The following is a 24456-nucleotide window of genomic DNA, read 5'->3' on the forward strand; positions in this document are numbered from 1 at the left end:
CCTAAAACTCACCAACAAATTCTGGCGTCCCAAAAATGTTCTTAAATTCAACTCCATCTTCTATTTCATGAGCCAGGCCAAAGTCAATCAGCTTGATGTGTGGAATGGGAATATTCTTGTCCAACAACATAATGTTTTCTGGCTGGAGAACAGAAAAAGAGAAGAAAAGGGATAAAAGAAAAGATGGTAATTAAAGCCCTATTTTATGTTTTTGCTTTGGTTTTGGGGTGGGGTTTGGTGTTCTTTTTTGGGACACCAAAACCGCATAAACACTATCTTGTTTTTGTGTCCTCAGTCTTCTCCTGTGAACTCAAAAACAGCCACAACGCCAAGGGCAAGGCCTGGGTTTTACCAAACCTGCTGCTGACAGCAGAACCAGACTCTGGCTTTAATCCTGTTTCTGTCTCTGAACGGCAGATCCCTTTAATGCAGTGCCTCTGTTTCCCCATCTGTCAAATGGGGCCAGGGAGATACTTGCAGTGTTTCCTGTAAACAAAACCACTGCCTCTCTGGGCGTATGTGGGTGGGGAGGGGCACTGCAACGTAGCCTCACTTTACATATGGCTTACTGACCTCCATCTTCCTGACCACCTCTTTCCCCTGGCCGGTCAGCTTCCTGTGGACAACACCCCCCTCCTCTAGACTAACGGTGTGGCTCACACTTCTCTACGTTTAACTAACATTGGCCCTCGGTGGGACACAGGAAAAAAACACCTAATTTCCAGGGAAAATACCAGCTGCCCAGACTATTCCCAGCCCAGTAAAACAGCTGCCAGATCTAACACAATAATGGGGGTGTGTGTAGGTGGGGAGACAGCCCTGCCCTGGCCTCACTCAGCCCAGGCTCCCAGTGAGGCTAGAACAGGATCCTGAGCCTAGCCTTCTCACTCCCACCCAACCACTCAGGGCACTCAGTGGGTGAGCAGTCCCTCTGATTCATCTTCTTTCCTCTTGCTCCTCACCAGGACCATCCTAGATCCCATTCGAAATGGAATGCCTTGAAAACACACATCTACACAAAAACTGGTACACAAATGTTCACAGCAGCATATTCATAATAGTCCCAAAGCGGAAGCAACGTAAATATCCATCAACTGATGAGTAGGTAAACAAAACGTGGTACATCCATACAGTGGAATACTATTCAGCCATAAAAAGGAATGAAGGCGGAGAAAAAAATAAAAAGGAATGACGTACTGATGCATGCTACACCGTGGATGAACCTTGAAAACATGGTGCTAAGTGAAAGATCAGTCACCAAAAACCGCAGATTATACAATTGCATTTATATAAGATATCCAGAATAGACAAATCCACAGAAACAGAGTAGGTAAGGAGTTGCCTAGGACTAGGGGATTGTGGAGTGACTGCTAATAGGTACTGGGTTTCTTTTGGGGGTGATGAAAATGTTTTAAAATTGATTGCAGTGTTAGTTGTACAACTTTGTAAATTGTAGACTTTAAATGGGTGTATTACATGCTAGGTGACATATAAATCTCAATAAAGCGGTTTTAAATCAATAGATAAGTAAATAAATAAGTGTTTAAGAAAACTGAATGTCCCTGTTTCTCAAAGTACTGGAGAATTTCCCACCTTGCACTTTTGCTCTCATCATCTGCCCTACCTGGAAAGCCTCTGCTCAATCTCTGCCCACTGAAATCCTAGCCAGGCTTCAAAGGCTAACTCAGTCCACCTCTTCCTTGAAACCTTTCCTCAGCAGCACTGAGTCTTCTCCCCCCACCCACAGACGTGAACCCTCCCTCCCCCGGGGCCCCTTCATGCTCATTGGAACCTTTCTGCTATGACAGTTGTCACACTCTCTCTTGTCCGACAGTCCTCGATGTCTGTCCTCGATGCCCTACTGGACCCTCAGCTGGAGGGAGGATTCAGGTCTTTGCATCTCCGCCCCCGCAGCGCAGAGCTCAGAGGCGGCAGGTGGAGGGTGGCCCTAAAAGTTGGCTGAACTGATTCTGAATCTGCGTTGAAGGCACCCCAGGTGTCCCCATCCTGAACTTCCCGGCTCCCTGGTCTCTGTGACCTCACTTCACAGTGGCTGGAAACTTTCACTCAAGTGAGTTGGATGAGGAATCCCTCCTTTTTTTTCCTTCTTTAAAAAAACAATATAATATGTTTCCTTTTGCATTTTAAAAGTGTGTTTATTCTTTTCCCCCTCTGGAGATTTCTCTCAGCTTATTTTGAAAATGTGTCAAAGTCCTTTCCCAAGGCAGGGCAACTCCTTACACTCTGCAGAAAGGAGAGTGAGGGCAGGGGGAGGTCAGGACACAGGATGCAGGCTGGGGGCCCCCTCCAGTGCCCTGACCCGGCCCTCCGGTGGCTGCCCAGGGACCCCAAGCATGCTGGCACCCCGTGTGGTGAGCTGCACCCTCCCCGCTGCCCACCATCTCCTGAGCAGGGGGCTTCTCCTCCCTCCATTCCACCACGTTCCTCAGCCACCTTTTGGGAACTTCTCTCTTCCTGGGAACGGCCCTGAGGCTTCTCCCTGGGGCTGAGGGGCCCGGCCCGGGTCCTCCTGACCACCACCCAAAACCTGCTGAACAGGGCTGGGAGCCGCAGTGGACAGAGGCAGACACACTAGCCCTGGTGGGCCCCAAGACTGGGGGGCAGTAGGGACGGGGGGCAGGGACCCCACAGGAAGGAAGGAGGAACAATTGGAGGCAGGATTCTCCCAGGCATTCCTGGAGAATCCCTGGGAGAATCCCAGGAGATTCTCCCTAAGAAGTGAGAAGCGTCCTTGCCTCGCATCCTCCCACCTCGGTGGCCCACAGTCCAGGGGAAACAGCCTCTCCACTGGCTTGTGAGAACCTCCGTGCAAGGCCACGTTTTCTCACCTGAGTCCCATCTGTCCCCTGCCCCACCCCAAGAACCTATCACACAGCAGGTGACTGCTCCCCTGCGTGGGCCACTCTCCCTGCACTGTCCCTACCCCCAACCTGGCTAATTCCTATTCACATTTCAGCAAAAATAGTACCTCCTCCAGAAAGCCACCCCTGCTCCCCACGCCCGCCACTTCCCCAGTTCCCATCAAACCTTGCACTTCCCCTATTTCAGTGCTTTTCCCACTGCCTCGAGCTTGTCAGTTTACTGACCTGTCTGCCCCACTGGGCTAAGAGCTTCCCGAGGGTTTAACTCCTATCAACTACCCAAAGGTTAGCATGGAGCCTGACATCCACCAGGTGCTCAGTAAATGTTCCCCGAGTGAAGACAGGCGCCATTTAGTAAATCCCTACAATGTGCAGGTCCAGTGCTAACCAGGCACATGACATACTTTATACCTCACTGACCCTCTCACTACCTTATACGGTGGGTGTTTATCATTCCTCTTTCTTAGGAAAAGAAACCAAAACTGACAAAATACTGACTCATGGACCAGGGAGTTTAACCTCTACTTGTCCGACTCCAAAGCCTGTGCTCCTAACCACTAGACTAAATGGTCCCCGTTCCCTGCTTCTCAAGGGTCCTGGGAATCTATCCCAGGAAGAAGTGGGAATGCAGCTTGGGCCTAGCAGCCTGGGGCAAATTCGCACCCTGGCTCAGGCACAGCTATTTTCTTGCCCCGACACCTGTTTCCCATCCCAGGATGCCTTGCTTCCTGTGATGCTTTCACCCTGGTGAGCAGCCCAAGCCCCGCCCTTGGCCTGGCCCTTGTGCTGTGTCCAGAGACTCAGAAAGAAGCGTCAGGACCTCCTGGGCTGAACCTCCTCATTTCAGTGAGGAAACAGAGGTCCTGTCAAAGAGAGTCCCAAGATAGGTCTGCATAAGGTGATGGGGGTCTAGGGGTTTCAGGCTGGGAGGTGGCCCCAGTACAGCAGGAATGCTCTGCTAGGTGGCGGAGACCTGGGTCCTTGTCCCCACCTCACTCACTACTCGCAAGTTGGATCATTTGGACCAGATGCACCTTCAGCTCAGACCAGCCCTGACTGGGAGTACACAGAGGTCACAGGCTCCCTGCCACCAATGCTTCCTACTCCCTGCCCAGGCTACCAAGGAGATTCTAGGCTGGCCAGGGGATCTGGACCCCATATCTGCAGCTTCTCCGACTTTCAGCAAGGCTTCCTTCTTGCTATCCCAACCTCCAGTAATAATCTGATGAGGCAAGGAAGCAAGGCAGGGACTGACATTTACTGTACATCTACCAAGGCAGGCATTGCGCTAGTGCTCTACGTCATCCTTGCAGCCACCCTGAGTGGTAGGTACTATTATCAACCCCATTCCACAGATGAGAAAACAGAGGCCTAGAATGATAAAGCATGTACCCAAGGTCCAATGGCTCATAATGGCAGAGTCAGGATGAGCTTCCCGGGAAGTCCAGCTCCTGCCCTCTCCACCACAGCACCCTATTTGGTTAAATATCTTCAGTGGTCCTACTGACCACCAGAGAAAGTCCAAATGCCCTGCCTGATATTTGAGGCATCTGAGCCTCTGCACTCTCCAGCCTCATTGCCCATCACTTGCCTGCACCTGTCCTATATCACCTCAGGGTGAGCATTACCAGGCCCAGGACGACATCTCTATTCCATCCTTTACTCTGGCTCTTCCTCTTGCCTAGAATGCCCTTCCTACTCTTTTTCTCACACTTTCAGAGCCTATCCCCTATCTCTGCCTCCTTTTATTCCCTTGTTTTTCAATGAAGCAGCCCCTGACCTTGTGCTCTAACCCCCTCAGCACCGAACATGCTTATGAGCGAGTGGCCCTAGTTGCAGGCTGTCTCTCGTATCGTGATGCAGCTTTCCGGGGTGGTAGCCTCCTTGGGAAAATTTCAATCAGTTTTAAGGTTCCTGGCATCCCCTATGGTATCTTGCATCCTGCATGTTTCATAACAATTTGCTGATGTGAACTGAAGGAATTGGGGGCTAGTGGCTCTTCCGTTTCTGCACCATGGAGGCCCTCGACCACTAGGGGCGCCCGAGAGCACGCCTCCCCACAGCGCTGGTATAGGGCTGCATCAGGAGGGAAAAGGGACTCAGGGAGGGTCTGAAGGGTGGTCTGAGGGCAGCAAAGAGGCAGTTCCCCCAAGGGTTTGGTCTAAGCTTCTTTGCTTTCCCGCTCCCCAAACAGGGTAGGGTGGTGGAAAAGAGCCCAGGCCTGGGTATTGGGAAATTCCAATTTCAACTCCACCACCCAAGGCTGTGTGAGCTTAAGCAGGCTACTTCCTCTCTCTGGGCCTCTGTCTCCCAACTCCAAAATAGACCCTGGATGATAGCCAAAGCCTCTTCAAGCTCTAGGCCCTGTAGCTGCCAGGTGGCCCATCCTCCAAGCTGGCTGGGCCAATTCCCTCTCCTCTGGGCCCCAAGGCAGGACCCGCAAAGCCTCAGGTCTCCTGGTTCCAGGGCAGGAAGGAAAAGCAGACTGCCAAGCCAGACTGCCCTTGGGATAGTGCGAGCCCAACCACACTCCCTCACTCCTGTCATTCTCCTCCAGCTTTATTTACTTCAACCAAATACTTCACCCACACACCTGACATCACCTCCAAAGCATGGCTGGAGGAAGGGATCACGTCTCCATAGATGCTGCCACTGCCGAGCCCAGGGCCCAGGGTGTAGCCACCAGGAGGTGAAATTTTCCCCACCTGTTAAAATAAAGCCACCAGCTCAGCCCATCAGGCAGAGAGCTGTGGGCCAATGTGCCCTTTAGCAGCCCAGTGGATCTGGCCTGAGGCACCTACTATGGTGCCATCTGGAAGCTGATCCTCCAGGGGGGACCCTTGTCGGGTGATCCCTACTGGCCTGGTACAGCATGTCTAAGAGTCCCTGCAGGATGAAGGCAGCCTCAGGGGATCTATCAAGTAAGGTGCCAAAGACCAGAGCTTAGAGTCAGGCCTGGGTTCAAATTCCACCTCTACCTCTCACAGTGAAACCTGGGCAAAGTCATTGGACCTCTTGGAGGCTTGGTTTCCCCATCTGCAAAATGGGAACACCTACCAAGGCATACAGTGTTCTGAGAATTCAGGGAGATGGTCCATGTAAGGAGCGGTGCCCAAGGAGATTTCAGAGCAGGGTGGCTATGTTTGCTCTCTCCTTTCAGGGATGCAGCAGTGACAACAGTCATCCCTGGGAACTTTACTGAATCCCTGCTGAATCTGAAGAACATGCCCTTCGCAAACCTGTCTCCTCCCCCACTCATCTTCTGCTTCCCTCCCCCCATCCCGTTTCACCCTCAGACTGACAATGTTGGGGCTGCAAGGGACCTCAGAGACCGTTTAGTCCCTTCATGCTGCAGAGCTGCCCAGAGAGCTCAAGAAACTGCCAAGGATACCAAGCAAAGAGCAGAGTCCAAGTCTGCTGACCCTCGGCCCAGTGCCCTCTCCAGGTGCCTGCATGGCCTGCCCATCACCAGGTGAGGCTGCTCAGCTCAGCAGAGCTGGAGCCCAGCCAGGTCTGTGCTATGGGGACAAGGAAGCTGTCTAAGAACCTTCCCTGGAAATGTCAAGCACAGTCCCAGGTTATTCAGCAAGTGCTGGGCAACCAGAGAAAGCAGGGCCGCATGCTGCCAGGCCTCTGTGGGCAGGTTTCCATGGTGCTGCAGCAAATTCCCCCCCCCCCACCCCCCAGCACACTGTAGATGAGACCACAGGCAGCCCTTCCCCACCAGGCTCCAGTGTGGCCCGGGCCCAACATCCACCTTCATTGACATTCAAGGCCCTCCCACCTCTGGACAGCACACCCTCTGCTACATGCCAGCGGACCTTCATCACCCGCACCCCAACCTTCAGCTCACTCTGCTGGAATGCCTTCCTGATAAGCTTCCTCCCCTCTCACCACCCAGCTCCAACACTTCCCCACTGGAACGTCTTCTGTGACCCCCTCCCCGCCAACACACACAGCTATTTGCTTCTACCCAAGGGCCTGCAAGGGACACGGACATACCTCTGGCAGAGAATCAACTGCACTACAACTACTCCCTTACATGTGCTCTCCCCACTAAGCTGAGGCCCCACAGAGGAGGACAGGGGCTTTGCCTCTTTTCCATCCCTCGCACCCAAGAGGGGCTGCAATGTAGTAGGTGCTCAGGAACGGCTTACCAGGTAAAGGAATGAAAGAATCGGCGCAGTCATATGTGTGCCTCTTGCACAACCTGCTTTTAGGGAGTCAACATAGATAATGACTAAGAGCCTTAGAACCTGGGTTCGAATCCCAGTTTTGCCATTTACCAGCAGTCTGACACCAGGCAAGTTACTTAACCTCTCTCAGCCTCAGGCTTCTCACTTGTAAATTAGGAGTAACAGTAAAACCTACCTCAAGAGGGTTACTAAGAGGATCAAACAAGGCATATAAAGGGGCCTGTAGCCGTTGTCATCATCTCTGTGCTTATTTTCCTGATCTTGCCGCTCCTTTCCAGAGGTCTTTATCATCTGCCTATTGAACTCTTACCCATCTTTCCAGGCCCAGTCAAAATGCTATCTTCTCCAGGAAGCATCATCTGAATACCCAGCCCAGCCCTCCTTCCTTCTCCCAGCTCCACACTCGTGCAGCAATCTTGACCTGCAGCACCAAGCACTGCCAAGACCTTTATGTGTTAGTCTTGCCTCCCCCACTAGACTGCACACTTGCTGAGGGCAGGGCCTGCTCTTCCTGTGTTCCCAAAGGCACCCAATCTGAAGTTTCACGCATAGCAAAACCTACAGCACTTAGTTTACGAAGCGTTTACACACCTCTTACTTGATTCTCACTCTCTGAGGCAGGTACCGTCATCACCCCATTTTACAGATGAAGAAGTCGAGGCTCAGAGAGGTTAAACGCTTGCCCAAGATGCCTAAATGCTTGCCCAAGATGCCTGTGTGCTCTCCCCTCTCCCATGTTGCCTCGCTTCCTCTAGCTGATGTAAGGGTGCCCACTTAGATCACCCCTGCCGGCTGGCAAAGTTGGCATTTCCATCTCGGCTCTGGTAACTCACCAGCTTGCTGGTCCAGCTCCATGTTTTTCTTTCTTTTTTTAACTGATGCGTTCCTCTTTTTTTTTGCCTGCAACAGGTCTTAGTTGTGGCACATGGGATCTTCATTGCAGTGCGCAAGCTCCAGAATGCTTGGGCTCTTCGTTGCGGCGTGGGTTTCTCTCTAGTTTCAGTGCTCTGTAGTTGTGGCGCACCAGCTCCACAGCACGTGGGCTCTGTAGTTTGCGGCATGCAGGCTCTCTAGTTGAGGCACGCAGGCTCAGTTGCCCCGCGGCATGTGGGATCTTAGTTCCCCGACCAGGGATCGAACCCTTGTAACCTGTATTGGAAGGTGGATTCTTAACCACTGGACCACCAGGGAAGTCCCTCCAGCTCCATGTTTTTCCTAGAAAACGCACATCTTAGGGAAGGGCCCCAACCCAGTTGCACTGGACTTGTTAAACCACAGCTTCTGGACATTCACTCGCAGCCTGCTCCTCTATGGGAGGCTGCTGCATGGTTCTAGAAGCCCTGCCTGGTAAAGTCAGAGAAAACCACTACCTACTGTCTCTGTGCTCTTATTGGGTAGAGGGAGGGAAATAAAAATTCACTTCCAAGGCCATTCTAGGACCACTGGATTTCAGCCTTGGGCCAATCAGCAATGCTGGCTCTCTGGTCTGTGCCACACGACAACCAGCATTTGCCTTGCGCTCTCCCCACATATCACCTTACTCCTAACAGCCGCCAAGCTGTGGATGGCCGGAGCCTCCATTTAACCAGTGAGGAACCTGGGCCTGAATCCAGGCATTCTGAGCCCCAAGCTGCACTCTGGGGTCCATCTGAGCTAGTTACCCATTGGAATCCCCTGGGGACTGTGTTAAAAATACCAAAGCAATTAAATCAACCCACCAGGAGTGAGGCTCCAGAATTGGTTTTCTAAAGCAAGCCCTGCAAGAAAGTCAAAATCATACAGTGCCCAGTGTTTGGGGAACCAGCACTAAAGAGGGCCCTCTCATTGGACAGACTTGAGTTTTCTTAATAAATAAATAAACTTATTTATTTATTTATTTATTTACTTTTGGCTGAGTTGGGTCTTCCTTGCTGCGCGCGGGCTTTCTCTAGTTGCAGTGAGCGGGGGCTACTCTTCGTTGTGGTGCTCGGGCTTCTCATTGCGGTGGCTTCTCTCGTTGTGGAGCACGGGCTCTAGGCGTGTGGGATTCAGCAGTTGTGGCACGTGGGCTCAGTAGTTGTGGCACACGGGATTAGTTGCTCCGCAGCATGTGGGATCTTCCCGGACCAGGGCTCGAACCTGTGTCCCCTGCATTGGCAGGTGGATTCTTAACCACTGCGCCACCAGGGAAGTCCCCAGACTTGGGTTGAACCCTACTTCTGCCCCAGGCTAGCTGTGTGACCTCGGCAAGTCATTCACCTCTCTGATCCTTGGCCCCTCATCTGCAAAACGGGAATGTTAACATGGCAAGGGGTTCTGAGGAGGCACAAGAAAACCTAGGAGCCTTTGAGCAACCTTCCCTTTCTATAAAATGGCCATGACCATGGAACTTCCCTCATAGGGTCGTCATGTGGATAAAAGGAGTAAACACATGCAGAGCACTCAGAGAAGAGCCTGCACATTTACTACAGCCCTCAATAAATGTTGGCTGCCATTATTATTGTTACACCACTGCTGCCACCACCACAGCTGGCCTGCAGGTAGCACTGTCCTGAAATGCTTTCACCAACAGAGTCTCAGAGAGCCGGGGGTGGGCTAAAGCTGGTGCCTACCGGCTCATGAGAGCCTGCTGTTAAATTTGCAGGAATGTTGTAAGCCAGTTGTTAAACTGAGCTATGTAAGAATATTATTTTAATATTAAAAATTAAATTATAGAAACTTATATTCAATTAAATTATATTTAAAATACTTAAAACTTACTACTTCCAGGACTTCCTTGGTGGCACAATGGATAAGACTCCACGCTCCCAATGCAGGGGGCCTGGGGTTCGATCCCTGGTCAGGGAACTAGATCCCACATGTACGCCACAACTAAGGAGCCCGCCTGCCGCAACTAAGACCCCACGCAACCAAATAAATAAATAATTTTTTAAAAACTTATTACTTCCTAATTTTTATTAGGAAGTATAAATTTTTATTTCTATTATATTTTATTTCTTTATTTCTATTATATTTTATTATCTTCTATGTTCTTGAGGTTACTTAATGCCTTTTATCTCTGAATGGGGGAAATACTTCATCATGGTATGTTACTGCACCCCCCTTCCTAGCTCTAGTCAGTGTCATCAAGTTGGTGCCTTGAAATTGGCCACAGTGGGTGTATTCACACCACAGAAATCGGCAGACACTACAAATCAGGACTTGATTTCTTGATCCTAGACTTAGGAAGTTCTACAGAAAATCACTTAATAACAGAGATTAAACTTATAAGGGTGTCGTGTCTACAGCCATTATTTTGTGCTAGCAGAGAAAATTGAAGAAATATTTTTCAATATTCAGAAACCATTATCCAGTTCAGCAAAGAAGTCACTCATGTCATTGGCAAACAAGTAAAGTTCCAACACACGTCTTCATTGCTTCATTTTCACCTTACTTGTTAACATAAACAAAAATATCAACGAACAATCCTGTTGGAACTACACTCATTTGTCTATTGCATCCATAGGTTGGCTGTTGATACAAGAGGTCAGCAAAAACCAAGGAAAGTGTTCTACGAGAATCAATTTATTTTTTGTGAAATTTACAAAATAAAAGTATTATATATTTTATTACTTGTAAATTACATTATAAACCTTAATATCAGTAGACTTTATAATAATTTAGTGTGTGTGTACATATATTTGTTTATTGGAGATCCAGCTACTACCAGAACACCACTGCACAGAATCTGAGTAGACTAAGTTACTGTCTGTGCTTCCCAGATGAGGAAACTGAGGATCAGAGAAGTTAAGTAACTTATTCAAGGCCACATGACTAAGAAGTGGTGCAGCTAGGTTTTCACCCAGGTTTTTCCATGCCAAGATACCTTTCCACCACCCTTTACCACTTCCAGAATCAGGTTCTTTCACTCCTACTGAGATCAGCTGCATGGGGAGGGCTAATGGTAGAGATGTGAATGGAACCTAAAAGGTACTATTTGAACACATGATACTTCAGTGGAGGCCAGGCCTGGGCAGGGGTCCAGAGTGGAGGACCGTGGGCAGCTGGAAGTAGCAAAGAGACTCTGAGCACCTAATGGTGATGGCAAAGGTAATAAGGACAAAAGAGGAGGAGGGCACTGCTTTTTTGTCTTTGTTTCCTCATCTGTAAAATAGGGATCATGATATTTACTCCAAGCCATATCAACCTCACACAGCGTCCTGCCACGTTGGGAATCTGCCCAGCCTGCTGGTAGGAAAGCACCACCTTATTCATTACCCCTTTGGGTGCTTCCATGCCCACCTCCCTTTCTGAACCCCTTTGGAGGAAAGAGAGGAATAGGGAGAAATACGGCCTCATAGGGAGGCTAGTTAAAATTCACAGCCAGCACTTGTAAGGAGTCTTAGAGTTTACAGGGACCTTTCAGAAACACTGATCTCTCCCTGGCCCCTCACTCCATTCCTGGGTGAGGAAGTGAGGGGCAATATTATCTCCACTTTCAAGGCCAGGAAAGGTCAGAGCCATGACCTCCCCAACCTTACCTAGCAGAGGTGAGACTTAAATGCAGGCTTGACCCACAATCTTCTCCTCTTTCCACTTCCCATGTGGCCTCCTGCTGTATCTCATAAAAAGCAGCTTGTTGGTTTAATGCTCCCCATTTACACATTTACTGTTATATTTCAACTCTTTCAATTATGGCTCTCCATAGTTTAATTTTTGCCACATTTTGTTCCTTCCCTCAACCATTTAGGAGCTCTGTGTCCTCATTTCACTTCTCCTCGGGTCACCCTAGGGTGGCCCTGCAGTAGTTGATGAAGCAGCCAGGATGCATCCCTAGGGCTCTGGGCTCCCACGCTGATGCATGGGGCTGAGATGAAGAGCCCACGGGGCACATACTGAGGCTGGGGCACAAGCTAAGCTTTGGGTATGAGGAACAGGAAACAGGGTCCACCCTCAGAACATGCCAAGAGGGTAAGGAAATCAGAAAGACTTGTATAAAAGCCTCAACAGCAAAGTAAATCACTACAGAGCCCATGTGGCCTGCTTGGGTTAGAATGTAGAGTGAAAAAAGCAGGAAAGAAAACTGTAGAAGTAGTATAGTTATAACACCTTAACACACACACACGCACGCACGCACACACATACACACACCCTGTTTATAAAAAGCTGGAGAAAATATAACAAATGTTAATAGTGATTATTTTGCAGTAGAGAGTCTGTACATAACTTCTTTGTATGTTTCTGTATTTTGTTACTTTTTATAATAGCGTAAAAGACCATTGACTTCATTTTTTAAGAAAAGTTTAAGGGGTACCTTCGGTTCATCTCTTTCCCACAGTCTTATCATTACCTCCAACTGGCCTACTCTCTCCCATCCACTCTCTCTCCACTGCCAGAAGAATTTTCTTTCTAAATAAGAAATAGAATAATGTTTCTCTACCAGTTAAAGGTCTTCCACAAATTACTGTTAATTTTCTTAAGTGTGATAATGGTACTGTGGGTTGGTAGGAGACTGAACTTAATCTTGAGAGATGCTTATTGAAGTGTTTAGAGTTAAGTGTCACGATAGCTACAATTTTCTTTCCAATTATACCATAATTTTAATAAATACATACACTTTAATACTTATTTTTAAATTTTTATTAGATACTATTTTTAATTTTAAAAATCACACATATGCACATGTATGTGTGTGTGTGTGTGTGTGTGTATATATATAAAATGCTTTTTATATAAATGTAAATTTTTTTTTTCTTTTTTAAAGACAGAAAGAGGTAAAGAAAATGTGGCCAAATGTTGAATGCAGGAGGAGGGCATAATGGTGTTCATTGTATTGTTCTTCTAATTTTTTCAGACATTTTGAAATGTTTTCATAATAAAAAATGTTGAGGGGTAAAAGTCTTCTATGGCTGTGACTGCCTATACAAACTTCTGCCCTAAACTTTTACAATCTCACCCGAACCTATCTTGACAGTCAAAACTACCAAGTCTCACCTCTATTACATGCTCCAAGGTTTTAGTATGGAAATCATCTCATTCTTGTAAGATCTACTTTCAAATGCATGCACATTTTATAGCAATTAATAGAATACAAATTAATTTTTTAAGTATGAGGAATAACCTATTAGAAAGAAAAACTAAGGTAACCAGATGAGAAATTAACTGTGCAAAGGATAAATTTATGGCACAGTATAAACCTTCGGATTAACTATGCCTAAAAGGCATGATGCAAGCAAGTAAGAAATCCATACTGTTAGAATCTGGTGAAGTAAAAGCTGGTGATACTCAGCTGTGCTTAGTGTCTCCTCACTGGCTAAGTTCAAGTACTAGCCCTATCATTTAGTACCTGTGTGGTCTTGGACAAGTAACTTAACCTCTCTGAATCTCAATTGCTTTATGTGTAAAAAAGTGACAATACCTTGTACCTCAGTGGGTGGCTGTGAGGATCAAATGAGAGAAGAGATGTATAAGCATGCTGTATTCTAGAAAGTACAATGTACATTTAAAGTATTATTAGTATCATTCTTATGAGAGCTTGATGAGCAGACCCCATCGCATCATGAACGTACAAACAACTCAAAGGATGATCAGGACACAGAGGAATTTGGAGTTTTGGAGTATCTTGCTCAGGAATTCACTCTTCTTAACACTGTTTACATAAATCAAAAAGTCCCTTCAGAGTTCCGGGTTCCTGGCTTGCATACAGTTTCATTCAATTCTCATGGTGTGTTCTTTTTGCTTAAAATACCAGTCAGACCTGAGGGTCACCTTCCATTTCTGAATTCTCAAGTTGGATTTGGGGAAGGTAGGGGAGACACACCCATACTCAAGAGGGGAAATTCCCAAATCCAAAACAAACAGAAAACCACAAAAAAACACCCTCTACAAGGCCTTTGTGTGGGATCACGTACTAGGGTGAGGTCCCTGGGTGGTGCTGAGCCCCATTTCCTGGTATCCATCCTCCAGATGGCACATTGAATGATACCCAGGATGAGGGGCAGTCAGTCGCAGTGTCACGTCCATTTATGTAAACACAGGGCAACATCATCTACCTGCACCCCCTCTACCTACCCACACCAGCGGGCCTGTCTGTGGTGAATTTACACCACACACTAGGATGGTATTCATTCTGCTGAGGCAGAGAGGTTACCCCTTGGAAGTGAGTGTTTCTTAGTGAGAGTCATGGGTAGATTTTATTTTAGATGGCCTCGGCACCAGTCTCACTGCGGCCATCTCCCCATAGATGGTGGACCCTTGGAAGGCAGGTACCATACCTTATTGATGCTTGTCACTCCACCCCTTGGTGTACAATAGTCCCTCAATAAATGCCACGTCACTGAATTGAAATCTGCCTGCCACCTCTTTTGCATTTTCCAGATGATATCCATGCGTGCATTTGTCTTACTAAACCATTCATTCCTTCATTCACTCATTCATTCAACAACGAGTAACTCATGTGTCAGGCACTGCGCTAGAGACAAGAGCAGAAAGTGATGCCCGGTGATAAATGCTGTCAGTGGAAGTCTATACAAGGGGCAAGATAAGCAGGGAAGCAGGTTGGTTCTCAATTATGCTTTGGCAGGCATGGGAGAGGCTTGCTTACCCAAGGAAATAGCATTTCTGCTGGGCCTGGAGGATGAGCAGGAAGTCCATAGGCAGAGAAAAGGAAGACTAGCAGCTTCCTGGATTTGAACAGCATGAACAGAGAAGAGGGGCCAGGACATGTATCTCTCATCCTGGTGCCTGGGGCTAGTGTTTTGGAGTGGGGAAAGGTAGATGAGGCCAGAATCAGGGCTCAGGCAGTTTAAGAAAGACCTGAATGCCATGCTGAGATGGGGTTCTTTTATCCTATGGGTGACAAGGATCTGTCACAGATTTCTGGGCAACAGCATGCCGTGATCTGTTTTAACCAAGGCTGCTTATTGTACATTAATTTTTCCATTCATCTGCTCTCTGCCACAAGGTTGGGAGTATGTCATAAGCAGGGATAGAGCCTTACCATTCCAGCACAATGGCTGACACAGGAGGAGAGGTCATTCCTATTCCAAAGGCAGGCCAGAGAGCTGATCCTCCTCCAACACCTGCTCCTTCCAGCTGGAAGGTGAGCGTGGAGAACAGGTCATGAGCAGGGGCGTGGAGATAACAATGGTGACTGTGCTCATGGGGCAGCCAAGCGAGCCTGACTCACTTGGCAAGGAGTAACAGAATACAAGAGGAGGGGAAAGCAGAGGTCCCTTGTGGAGAAGGAAAATCAGGAAGAGAAATGTATTCATATAAAATGAATTTTATATGGTGGGAAACAACATGGAACCAAGAAGTCCCCTCTAAGCTACCAGCTGGACCTTCTGCATGATCCCTCCAGCTGGCAGGAAGAGTAATGTATTCATATAAAATGAATTTTATATGGTGGGAAACAACATGGAACCAAGAAGTCCCCTCTAAGCTACCAGCTGGACCTTCTGCATGATCCCTCCAGCTGGCAGGAAGTTCCAGCCAAGGGGAACACATACCCACATTCTGGCTCCAGGAAGCGTCTAGTCAATCATGAGGTAATCCAACTGAGTTCCAGCTACTCATCACTTCTGAAGTTGCCCAGCTGGGCCTGGGCCAAGGGACCCACGGGTAGGGGAGTCAGCAGGCTTCTTGCCCATGCCCCTCTAAGGATACAAGGCAGGGCAGGGGTCAGCAGTATCCTCAACCTACCTGTATCCAGGGGAAACCCAAACTGTCTCCACGTTGTGCAAAATGTCCAGATTGAGCCCAGGAGCCAGACAAGATCGCCCACCAGCAGCCCCACCTAGCAACCAATCTCAGTTCTCTGCTGGGCAATTTAGAATTGCACTAGCAGACTTCGTTTTCCTAGTCTATCAGGGCCGAAAAAACACTGTAACAGGAGGTGTGTTTTCTTTTCCTCTGTTCTGGGAAGGAAAATAACAATACCAGCTACTATTACAGAGGACCTATCTGGTATCCAGAACTTAATGCTGCTTCTCTCTCATTTTTACAACTCTAACAGGTAAGCATTATCATTTGTGTTAAAGCTGAAAAACGGAGGTTCAGTTGTTTCCTGGTACACGGTAGAGTGAGGGTGAAACCCTGACCGGACTATAACTCCCCCACCTCAGCAAGCTGCCAGAGAAGCCAACCGTACAGCATGAACGTGCTCTAGTCATCGGGGCCTGTGGACTCCACACGCCTGCTTCTACCAGCCCCATGAGAGAAAAGACAAAGGAGGCCATTCTGAGGCCAGCCTCCTGGAGCCAGCAAAGGCATAGAAAATAAGTCAACTACCCATAGCATTATCAGGAAGGAGACACACATGCGATCCAGGTAGCCCATTTCCTGCTTGGTGTATTAATACCCTGAGGTCCAAAGCCCTGCCCAGGCCACACACTCCTCAGTGACCCTGACTTTCACCCCGTGACACCTGAGCGAGACTCTGCAAGATGTCTTCTATTGGAGGAATTCAAAATACTGTGACAATCTGGCCTAAGGAGGGGGAGACTCACAGCAGGTCGCCCCACGGGGCACAGTAAGAGCTGGGGTGGGATCCCTGTATGGGACATGAGCCCACACCCTGATGCAGCCTCTGAGACCACAAGACACCATACCCTCTCTGGGCCAGCCCTGCCAGCCAGAGCTTGGGTGTTGTCCTGGACTCTGCCCTCCCCCTCATCTCCCCCATCTAATTAGGCACCTAATCAATCCTCAGAGCAACCTCTATAAAAGGTCTTGACTCCATCCCCTCCTCAAATTAGTTTGGCACTTGCCACATCCCACCCAGATTACCGTCCCCATTCTATCCGTGCTCCCAGCTGGAGGGCTCTTTCTGAAAGACACATCTGCTCGCCTCACCTCCCTGCTCATCTGGCCCATATCTCTCAGTGTAAAGTTCAACCGCCTTGGCTTAGCTCCCATGGCCTGTGTCTGCCTCCTGCTCTCCTCCTGGCTTCTCCATTCAGCACATTCACCCTTTGCCTGTACTACCCTGAATGCACTGTGCTATTTCAGGACCATGTACCTGCTGGCCTCACTTCCTTAGAAGGCTCTTCCCCTCTGATAACTCCTGGCAGTCCTTCAAAACTCAATCCAAATACCACCTCTTCCAGGAAGCCCCCTCTCGGATACCCCAGTCTGGCTTAGACGACTTCTCATTTAGACTCCCAGCCCCGCAGTACTTCCCTCTATCACAGCACTTAGAGTTGTTGATCTCTCTTTTATGATTCCTGCACAAGTTCCTGGAAAAGAGGAACTAAGCTCAAACAAGGCCTCAGTTGATTTTGTACCTGTAGCAACACGCAGGCACCCAGCACAATGCTTGAAACACAACAGGAATTTCTGGATAGAAAAATCAGTGGGTCGGACTTCCCTGGTGGCGCAGTGGTTAGGAATGCGCCTGCCAATACAGGGGACACAGGTTCGATCCCTGTTCTGGGAAGATCCCACATGCCGCGGAGCAACTAAGCCCGTGCGCCACAACTACTGAGCCTGCGCTCTAGAGCCCGCGAGCCACAACTACTGAAGCCTGCACACCTAGAGCCCGTGCTCCGCAACAAGAAAAGCCACCGCAATGAGAAGCCCGCGCACCACAACGAAGAGTAGCCCCCACTCACTGCGACTAGAGAAAGCCCGCAAGCAGCAACAAAGACCCAATGCAGCCAAAAAAAGAAAGAAAAAAAAAAAAATCAGTGGGTCTCCTCCTCAATAAACGGGTCCCTCTGATTACAGGTTGGGGGAATCTTGATGCTTCAGGTGACTGTAAAGGCTCATCAGCCTACGCAGCTGAGCTCAGCTACTATGGGAACTGATCCTTCTACTCTGACCACACTCTTCCTGTGTGCAGTCCTGTGTGGTCACAGTGAACTTTCTCGACCCTGAATACCAGTTACCACAAATGATCAATGGCCCCTGGAATCAGTTTTATGGCCACAGTAAGGGGCGGGGTGGGGGAGTGCAGCCAGTGGTCACTGGGCTCTAAGATTTATAACCTCTGGTCAAAGGATGCTGGACGCTGTGCTGGGTCCAGAGAGCCAGGCAACCTCAGCAGTATTCATCTGAATGCGTCTAGCTCTGCCCGCTCAGGAGTTAGCTCTTGGTTACTGAAAAGTTCAGTTTTGTGAAATGGGTTTGGTTTCAAGTTTCCTGTCATTGGCTTACTTATTTAAAAACTACACCCTATGTATTCCCTGAAAGAGATAAGGTGTCAGTGGTCTGATTCAGAAGCTTCTTGCCATCAGCCCCTATGTGAAGAAAACCTTATCTGAGAAATGAAACTCAGGAGGGGGACACTCCCGTGGCATCATTTCCTTCCCAGGAGCTCAGAGTTTTCAACTGTAAGATGAGGGAGGAAGGCCTAGTGGGCGCTGACCCCTCCTGGCAATGACATTGGGAGAGACTGGGCCCATTCTTCCTAACCTGATTCTTTTCCCTTTCCCCCCCCACCCCACTGACCTTGAGATCAAAGTGAGCAATTTTCTTGGCATGAAGGTAGTTCACCCCTTCCAGGATCTGCTTAATGAAGCTGGTGGCCTCCTCCTCACTCAGGGACTCCTTCTGGGCCAGGAAGTCGAAGAGCTCTCCTCCGGACACTCTGCAAGACACCGGTAAGGAGGGCCCAGGCCCAGTCAGCCCTGTGTGTCCTGAGCCCAAGCCCATGCGTGCAACCCCTGACCCTGTCCCCAGGCACCGTGCTTAGCAGAATCCCCTCACTCATCTCTGGGGCTCTATCCAGCCAGCACAGGGACTGACATTCCTTCTATTTCTACTTGCTGTGTTCCTCCCTTTGGATCACAAGGGCAGCAACCACCCTTAGGGTGTCACCAGAAGGGTCTCTGCTCACACTCTAGGCCCAGGTCCCTTGTTACCCTAGGTGCTACCCCTCCCCAACACATGACTCAAGTGACAGAGGACAGAAACAAGTGCTGTGGGATGACAAAGAGGAACATATGCTGGGCCAGAAGCTGGAGACTTAGGTTCCAGTCCGGCCCTGCTACTGGCTTTGGACAGCTCACTCCCCTGCCCCCTCCAGGCAGGCCTCAGTTTCCTCACCTGCAAAATGAGCAGACTGATCAAGATGGCTCCCAAAGCCCCTTTCTTTCATCTTATAAAAGATGACCTCTCAAAGACATGTCCCTAACTTAAACATCAAGACCCATTAATTATATTCATCTCTAAAAACTCTAAAATACTGCTTTTGTCCACACATTCTACGCTCCTGCACCCTATGGTTGATGTGGCAGGAATAGAGAGACCCATGGAGCAAAAAGACTAGTTTCCAGTTTTATCTGAATTGGGGATTTATGGTTGCCAGATAAAATGGGAGATTTTTGTTTGCTAAATCTGGCAGTCCTACTGGGCTTGTTTGGCCTCTGACAGATGCTGGAGTATCCAGCCGACACGTGCTTCTCTGGAGCTGCAACATAGCCAAGGGTCACCCCAGGAAAAGATCTCAGGAAGGGATCTGGGCCAGAGAGTCCAGGAACTCAGGACCACCTGGAAAACTTGTTTAAAATGAAGATTTCCGGGTCCTACCACAGACCCTACCAAATTAGATTCTCTAGCAGCAAGGCCTCAGAACCTGTATTTTTGTAATAACAGCAACATAGTAATGGTAATTAATATTCACTGAATACTTACTCTGTGCATAATGTATACTTTTTGTACATTATCTCATTTAATCATCACAATACCCTATGAGCTAAAGTACAATACTATTAGTTTCCTATTTCACAGTTGAAGAGACAGAGGCTCAGAGAGGTTAAGTCACTTGCCCAAGGTCAAACAGCCTGTAAGTGGTAGAATCAGGATTCAAACCCAGGCAGAATGACTCTCAACCACTATATCACAGAGTGTCCTCAGATGATTTTCATATGGCCAGAATGGCTTCTGTCCCAGTTTTGGGACTCATTCACTCCCTGCCACCTAATCCATCCTAAATAAAGAGCCTCAAAATCTTTTTTCCTTTCTTTAAAAGTGTCCAGAAGCATACATGGACCCACTCATCAATCTTAGCATCATGAAAAACAGAACAACTGAACACAATGTCATACAATAGGAAGTACACAGCAACACCTACAAAGTATTGCAACTTAAAAAACTGAACCTAAGTCTGCTTAAGCCTCTTGTTCAGTGCTATTGACAGAACTCTGCAGTGATGGAAATATTCTCTCTATATGCTGTCCAATATAGCAGCCACTAGTCACATATGGCTAGTGAGGATTTGAAATACGGCTAGTGCAACTGAGGAACTGACTTTTAAATTTTAATTCATTTTAATTCAAAAACTGAAGTGGTGTAAAATATTCTCCTTTAAATACAACTTTATTTTTTTGGCAGGATTGCACTCTAACCATTGCATTGCAAATGAACTGAAATGTGCTGTAAGTGTAAGATACACACTGGGTTTTGAAGACATAGGATGAGAAAACGAATGTAAACTATCTCATTAATGAGTTTTACAGTGATCACATGTTCAAATGATAATATTTTGTATATATTGAGTTAAATAAAAAATATTATTAAAACGAATTTACCTAGTTCTTTTTACTTCTTATTCAATACGGCTGCTGGAAAATCTGGCATTTCCATTACATATGTGGTTTGCACTATATTTCTACTGAACATCACCAATAGGAAGGGTATCTTGTTTAGGTCTAACTATAGGTTTCAGGAAATACAGGACATAGAGGAACAAGTTAACCAACACCATGAGGAAGGGATAACCAGACTGTGAGACAATCAACAGAAACCAGACTATGAGACAATCAACAGGACAAATGACCTAATCCTCTCAACAAATCAATGGCATCAAAAAAGGGAGGGAGGGCTTCCCTGGTGGCACAGTGGTTAAGAATCCACCTGCCAATGCAGGGGACATGGGTTCGATCCCTGATCCGGGAAGATCCTACACGCCACGGAGCAACTAAGCCCATGCGCCACAACTACTGAGCCTGCACTCTAGAGCCCGCGAGCCACAACTACTGAAACCTGCAAGCCTAGAGCCCGTGCTCCGCAACAAGAGAAGCCACCGCAATAAGAAGCCTGTGCACTGCAACGAAGAGTAGCCCCCGCTCGCCACAACTAGAGAAAGCCCGTGCGCAGCAACAAAGACACAACTCAGCCAAAAATAAATAAATAAATAAATAAATAAATAAATAAATAAATAAATAATTTTAAAAGGGAGGGAAGGAGAACTGCCATAGAATAAGATACATGGGAGACAAAAGAACCAGACACAGCATGTGGACTTCCCTCACTTGGATGCTAATTCAAATAAAACAACCGTAAAAAGGTATCTTTGGGTCCATCAGGAATATCACTATGGACTGGAGTGTAGACAGCCTCGGTGGTCTGGGGCCTGGCTGGCTGGATAATTCTGTCAGGTGTGATAAATCCATGGTGGCTGCATTTTAAAAACTGCAGTCAATGAGAGATGCATACTAAAGTGTTTGTATGTAAAATGACATGATGTCTGAGGTTTGCTTTAAAGTACTGCAGCAAACAAACAGATGGAGTGGGGGAAGTAGGATTTGATGTAAAACAAGACTGGCAAAATGGTGATAATGTGAAGCTGGGGGATGTGCCTATGAGGGTTCTTACATCCTTCTCTCTACTTCTGTATATGTTTGAAATCCTCCATAATAAGAGGCTAACAGTAAACTTCTAGGGAAGCAAACTCCTCGCTCTCCCTCAGTGACCCCTGCACAGAAACCATCATCACTTGGAAGTTCTTCCCTAACAGATGAGGAAACCAAGCCCACAGGAGGGGAAGTGGCCATGCAAGTTCTCCTAGCAAGAGAATGCATGGTCAAGACCATGTCCAAGTCCCAGACGCCAGTCCAATACCATGCACCATATCATTGTTGGGGGTGGTAGTGTTGGAAGAGGGCTTGGTTTTGAGTTTATTTAGAGTTCGCCACCTGTGTGATGTGCTTCCCCAAGCATTCTCTCACTTGAGACTCACATCCGTCCTGAGGGGTAGATGGAACTTCCGTCCTGGTTTCCCAAACAAGGAAACTGGGGCCCCAAGAGAGCAGTGACTTGCCCAAGGTGACACAGCTAGTAAGTGGCAGAACCAGGATTTAGATCCAGATCTTCTCAATCCCGGTGCACCACGTGTTCCTCTCACCACACTCTACCCACACTATAAAGCTCGAGTTGCTGATGCAAAAAAGAAAACCCAAAGCCACCCCAAGCCCTAGGCTGTCATCTGCCATCCCTGTCCAGCTGCATCCGTGCCCTCACACACTGGGCTGTCACTGTCTGGCTGGCTCTCTCCCCAGCTAGATTACCTTTGCTTCCACAGCACCTTGTGCAAGACATTCAAGAGAAGGTGGGCAAATTAAAAAAAAACGAAGGAAAGAAGTAAGACATTTAAAATATCAACATGGCACAGAATATTCTGTATCATACAGAAGTGAAGTCTTGGCATTTGCAAGAGACCTGTTGGGAGCCTTCTGCAAATTTTCAAATCCACAGTGTCCCTCAGGAACACAAGGACCTAGCCCAGTCCTTGTTTTTATACTTCCAGCCTTGCTGGGTCGTGCAAGGCTGTGACCTCGGGCATATCCAGCCCTTCCTACCTTAAACAGAACACTGAGTAAATGTAAAAGAACTTCATGATAATGTGGATGTGTTCTGTCACCCAAAATTACTGATGTAAAAGCCCAGGCAGGGTGAGGACTTTGGGAGACAGTAATCAGCTGTTCTGTTTGAAGGTGTGATCTGGGCAGGAGACGGAGTGAGACATGATCTCCTTTGGACGAAGAGGGGAACAGCCATGGTGACCCTTAGAATCGTCCCCAGAGACTTGGAAAGGTGGGAGGCTGATGAGCCTGCCGGGTATCTGTCCCAGCCCTGGACACCCAGGCCAGGGACACTCACATCAATCCTCAGGCACCTGTTCTCAAGGCCATCAAGGAGCCTGGGTTTTGTTTCTACCCCCAAACCTAGTTTCTCCCAAGGGCTTCTCAGCCCCAAGATCTCTGCCATGAAGTCATCCCCACTCCACCCAAGCTTCTCTCCTCTCACACCCCTAAACAACTTGACTTAAAGAGGAAAAGCAAAACCTAACAGCCAGCCTCTGCTCTCCTCCAGCGTCCCCAGGACCAGTCGCCTTCCTGCTAATCTGACCCTTGCCTCCTTCCTCCTTGCAGTTTGATCTGGCTGCTAGAAACGCTTTTCAGAACTCTTTCAAAAGCAACCAACCATTCTGAGGGAGTGCTCAAATGACCTGTGTAGGCAGTGATTTGGGAAGGATGTTGCCAGAACTGTTGGGACCCAGAAAGCTGGACTCAATTCAAGGCCTGGGAAGCACTGCCGCCACCTTGGAGCGCTCTGTCAGGCCCTGCTCTGGTATGCTCCCGCCGCTGTATTGCTTTCCACAGCTTGGAGTCAGGGAGGCCCCAGAGAGGTCAGGGGCCTGGGATGGGAGGGCTGCCCAACCCTCCCAGGGCAGACCTACATTTTTCAGAGCCAGCTCCACATGTGGCATGAGTTAATCCATTGAGAGTCTGAAAATATTCTTTACCCCCTACGGAAGTCAACTTACATGGACAACTATATCCTTCCCAACCCTGCCATCACCAGTCCTGACGAGAGGCAGCTGCTGCATAGGCGATCATGGACAGGGTAGTAACAGCTGAAGGGGACTTAAATCAGGGTTGGGAATGTCCTCTGAGCACTGGCCACTTCAGCTGAAGCAGGAGGAAGCCCTGCCCTAGACAACAGTGCTGAGAGGTAGATCCATCCACAAACCCTGCAAATATCAACTGAGCAGGTGGGCTCTGACACCCGTGTTTAAGTACCAGGCAAACCCACTAGCCTAGTAGGGCACAGTGAGGACCAGGAGGCCAAAGGCTCCTAAGCAGCCCAACAGAGGTCACCAAGTCCAAACATAAAAGCCCATGAAAAGCCCTTCTCTCCTGGAAGGTCCCTGGTCACACAAGACTGAGGCACTGTCTTAGCAATCCCTAGCTCCATAGCCAGGCACCCTGAGACAATGAGGCAGCTTGAAAGTAAAGGAGGAGACAGAGAAACTACAAACAGACAGAACTTCACAAACACAGCAGCTCACAGGAGCACCAGTGTGACAACTGATGTCACGGGCGGTGACAGCTCACAAGAAGAGGGCATGTAACTCTTGGTTAGCCATGAAGCCTGCGGGGAGAAACAGGGACATCTCAAGAGCATCCCAGACCCCAACTCCTGGGGTTCTACAAACAGGGAGTAACAGACAACTTCCCCAGCAATGACAGAAATGCCAATTAAAATGACAAAAAAGTATCATAACTGTAAAAGACAATAATGAACCCTGCCTTAAAACAAATGACCCAGGGCTGGCAAGGCTGCAGGCAGAAAGAAACGCTCCCATGTTACAGGTGGTACTGGTTAACCTGTCCTATGAAAGTGAGGATACCAAG

The 24456-nt window shown here is 48.2% G+C and overlaps 1 protein-coding gene across 3 annotated transcripts in view; it reads right to left on the bottom strand.

Moving 5' to 3' along the window:
* DAPK2 (death associated protein kinase 2) overlaps nucleotides 1-24456 on the bottom strand; it is a 117476-nt gene that overhangs the window by 26238 nt on the left and 66782 nt on the right. For 2 of the 3 annotated variants that reach the window (XM_068553321.1, XM_068553330.1), the window contains 2 exons: nucleotides 18488-18626; nucleotides 13-142 (listed from right to left, as the gene is read on the bottom strand). In XM_068553321.1, coding sequence (XP_068409422.1) covers nucleotides 13-142; nucleotides 18488-18626 — 269 coding nt within the window. Of the gene's footprint in view, nucleotides 1-12; nucleotides 143-7911; nucleotides 8003-18487; nucleotides 18627-24456 lie in introns of those variants that run through there. The other variant, XM_068553337.1, reaches the window with a different exon arrangement.

Source organism: Eschrichtius robustus, chromosome 1 (assembly GCF_028021215.1).
Source record: "Eschrichtius robustus isolate mEscRob2 chromosome 1, mEscRob2.pri, whole genome shotgun sequence".
Lineage (NCBI taxonomy): Eukaryota > Metazoa > Chordata > Mammalia > Artiodactyla > Eschrichtiidae > Eschrichtius > Eschrichtius robustus.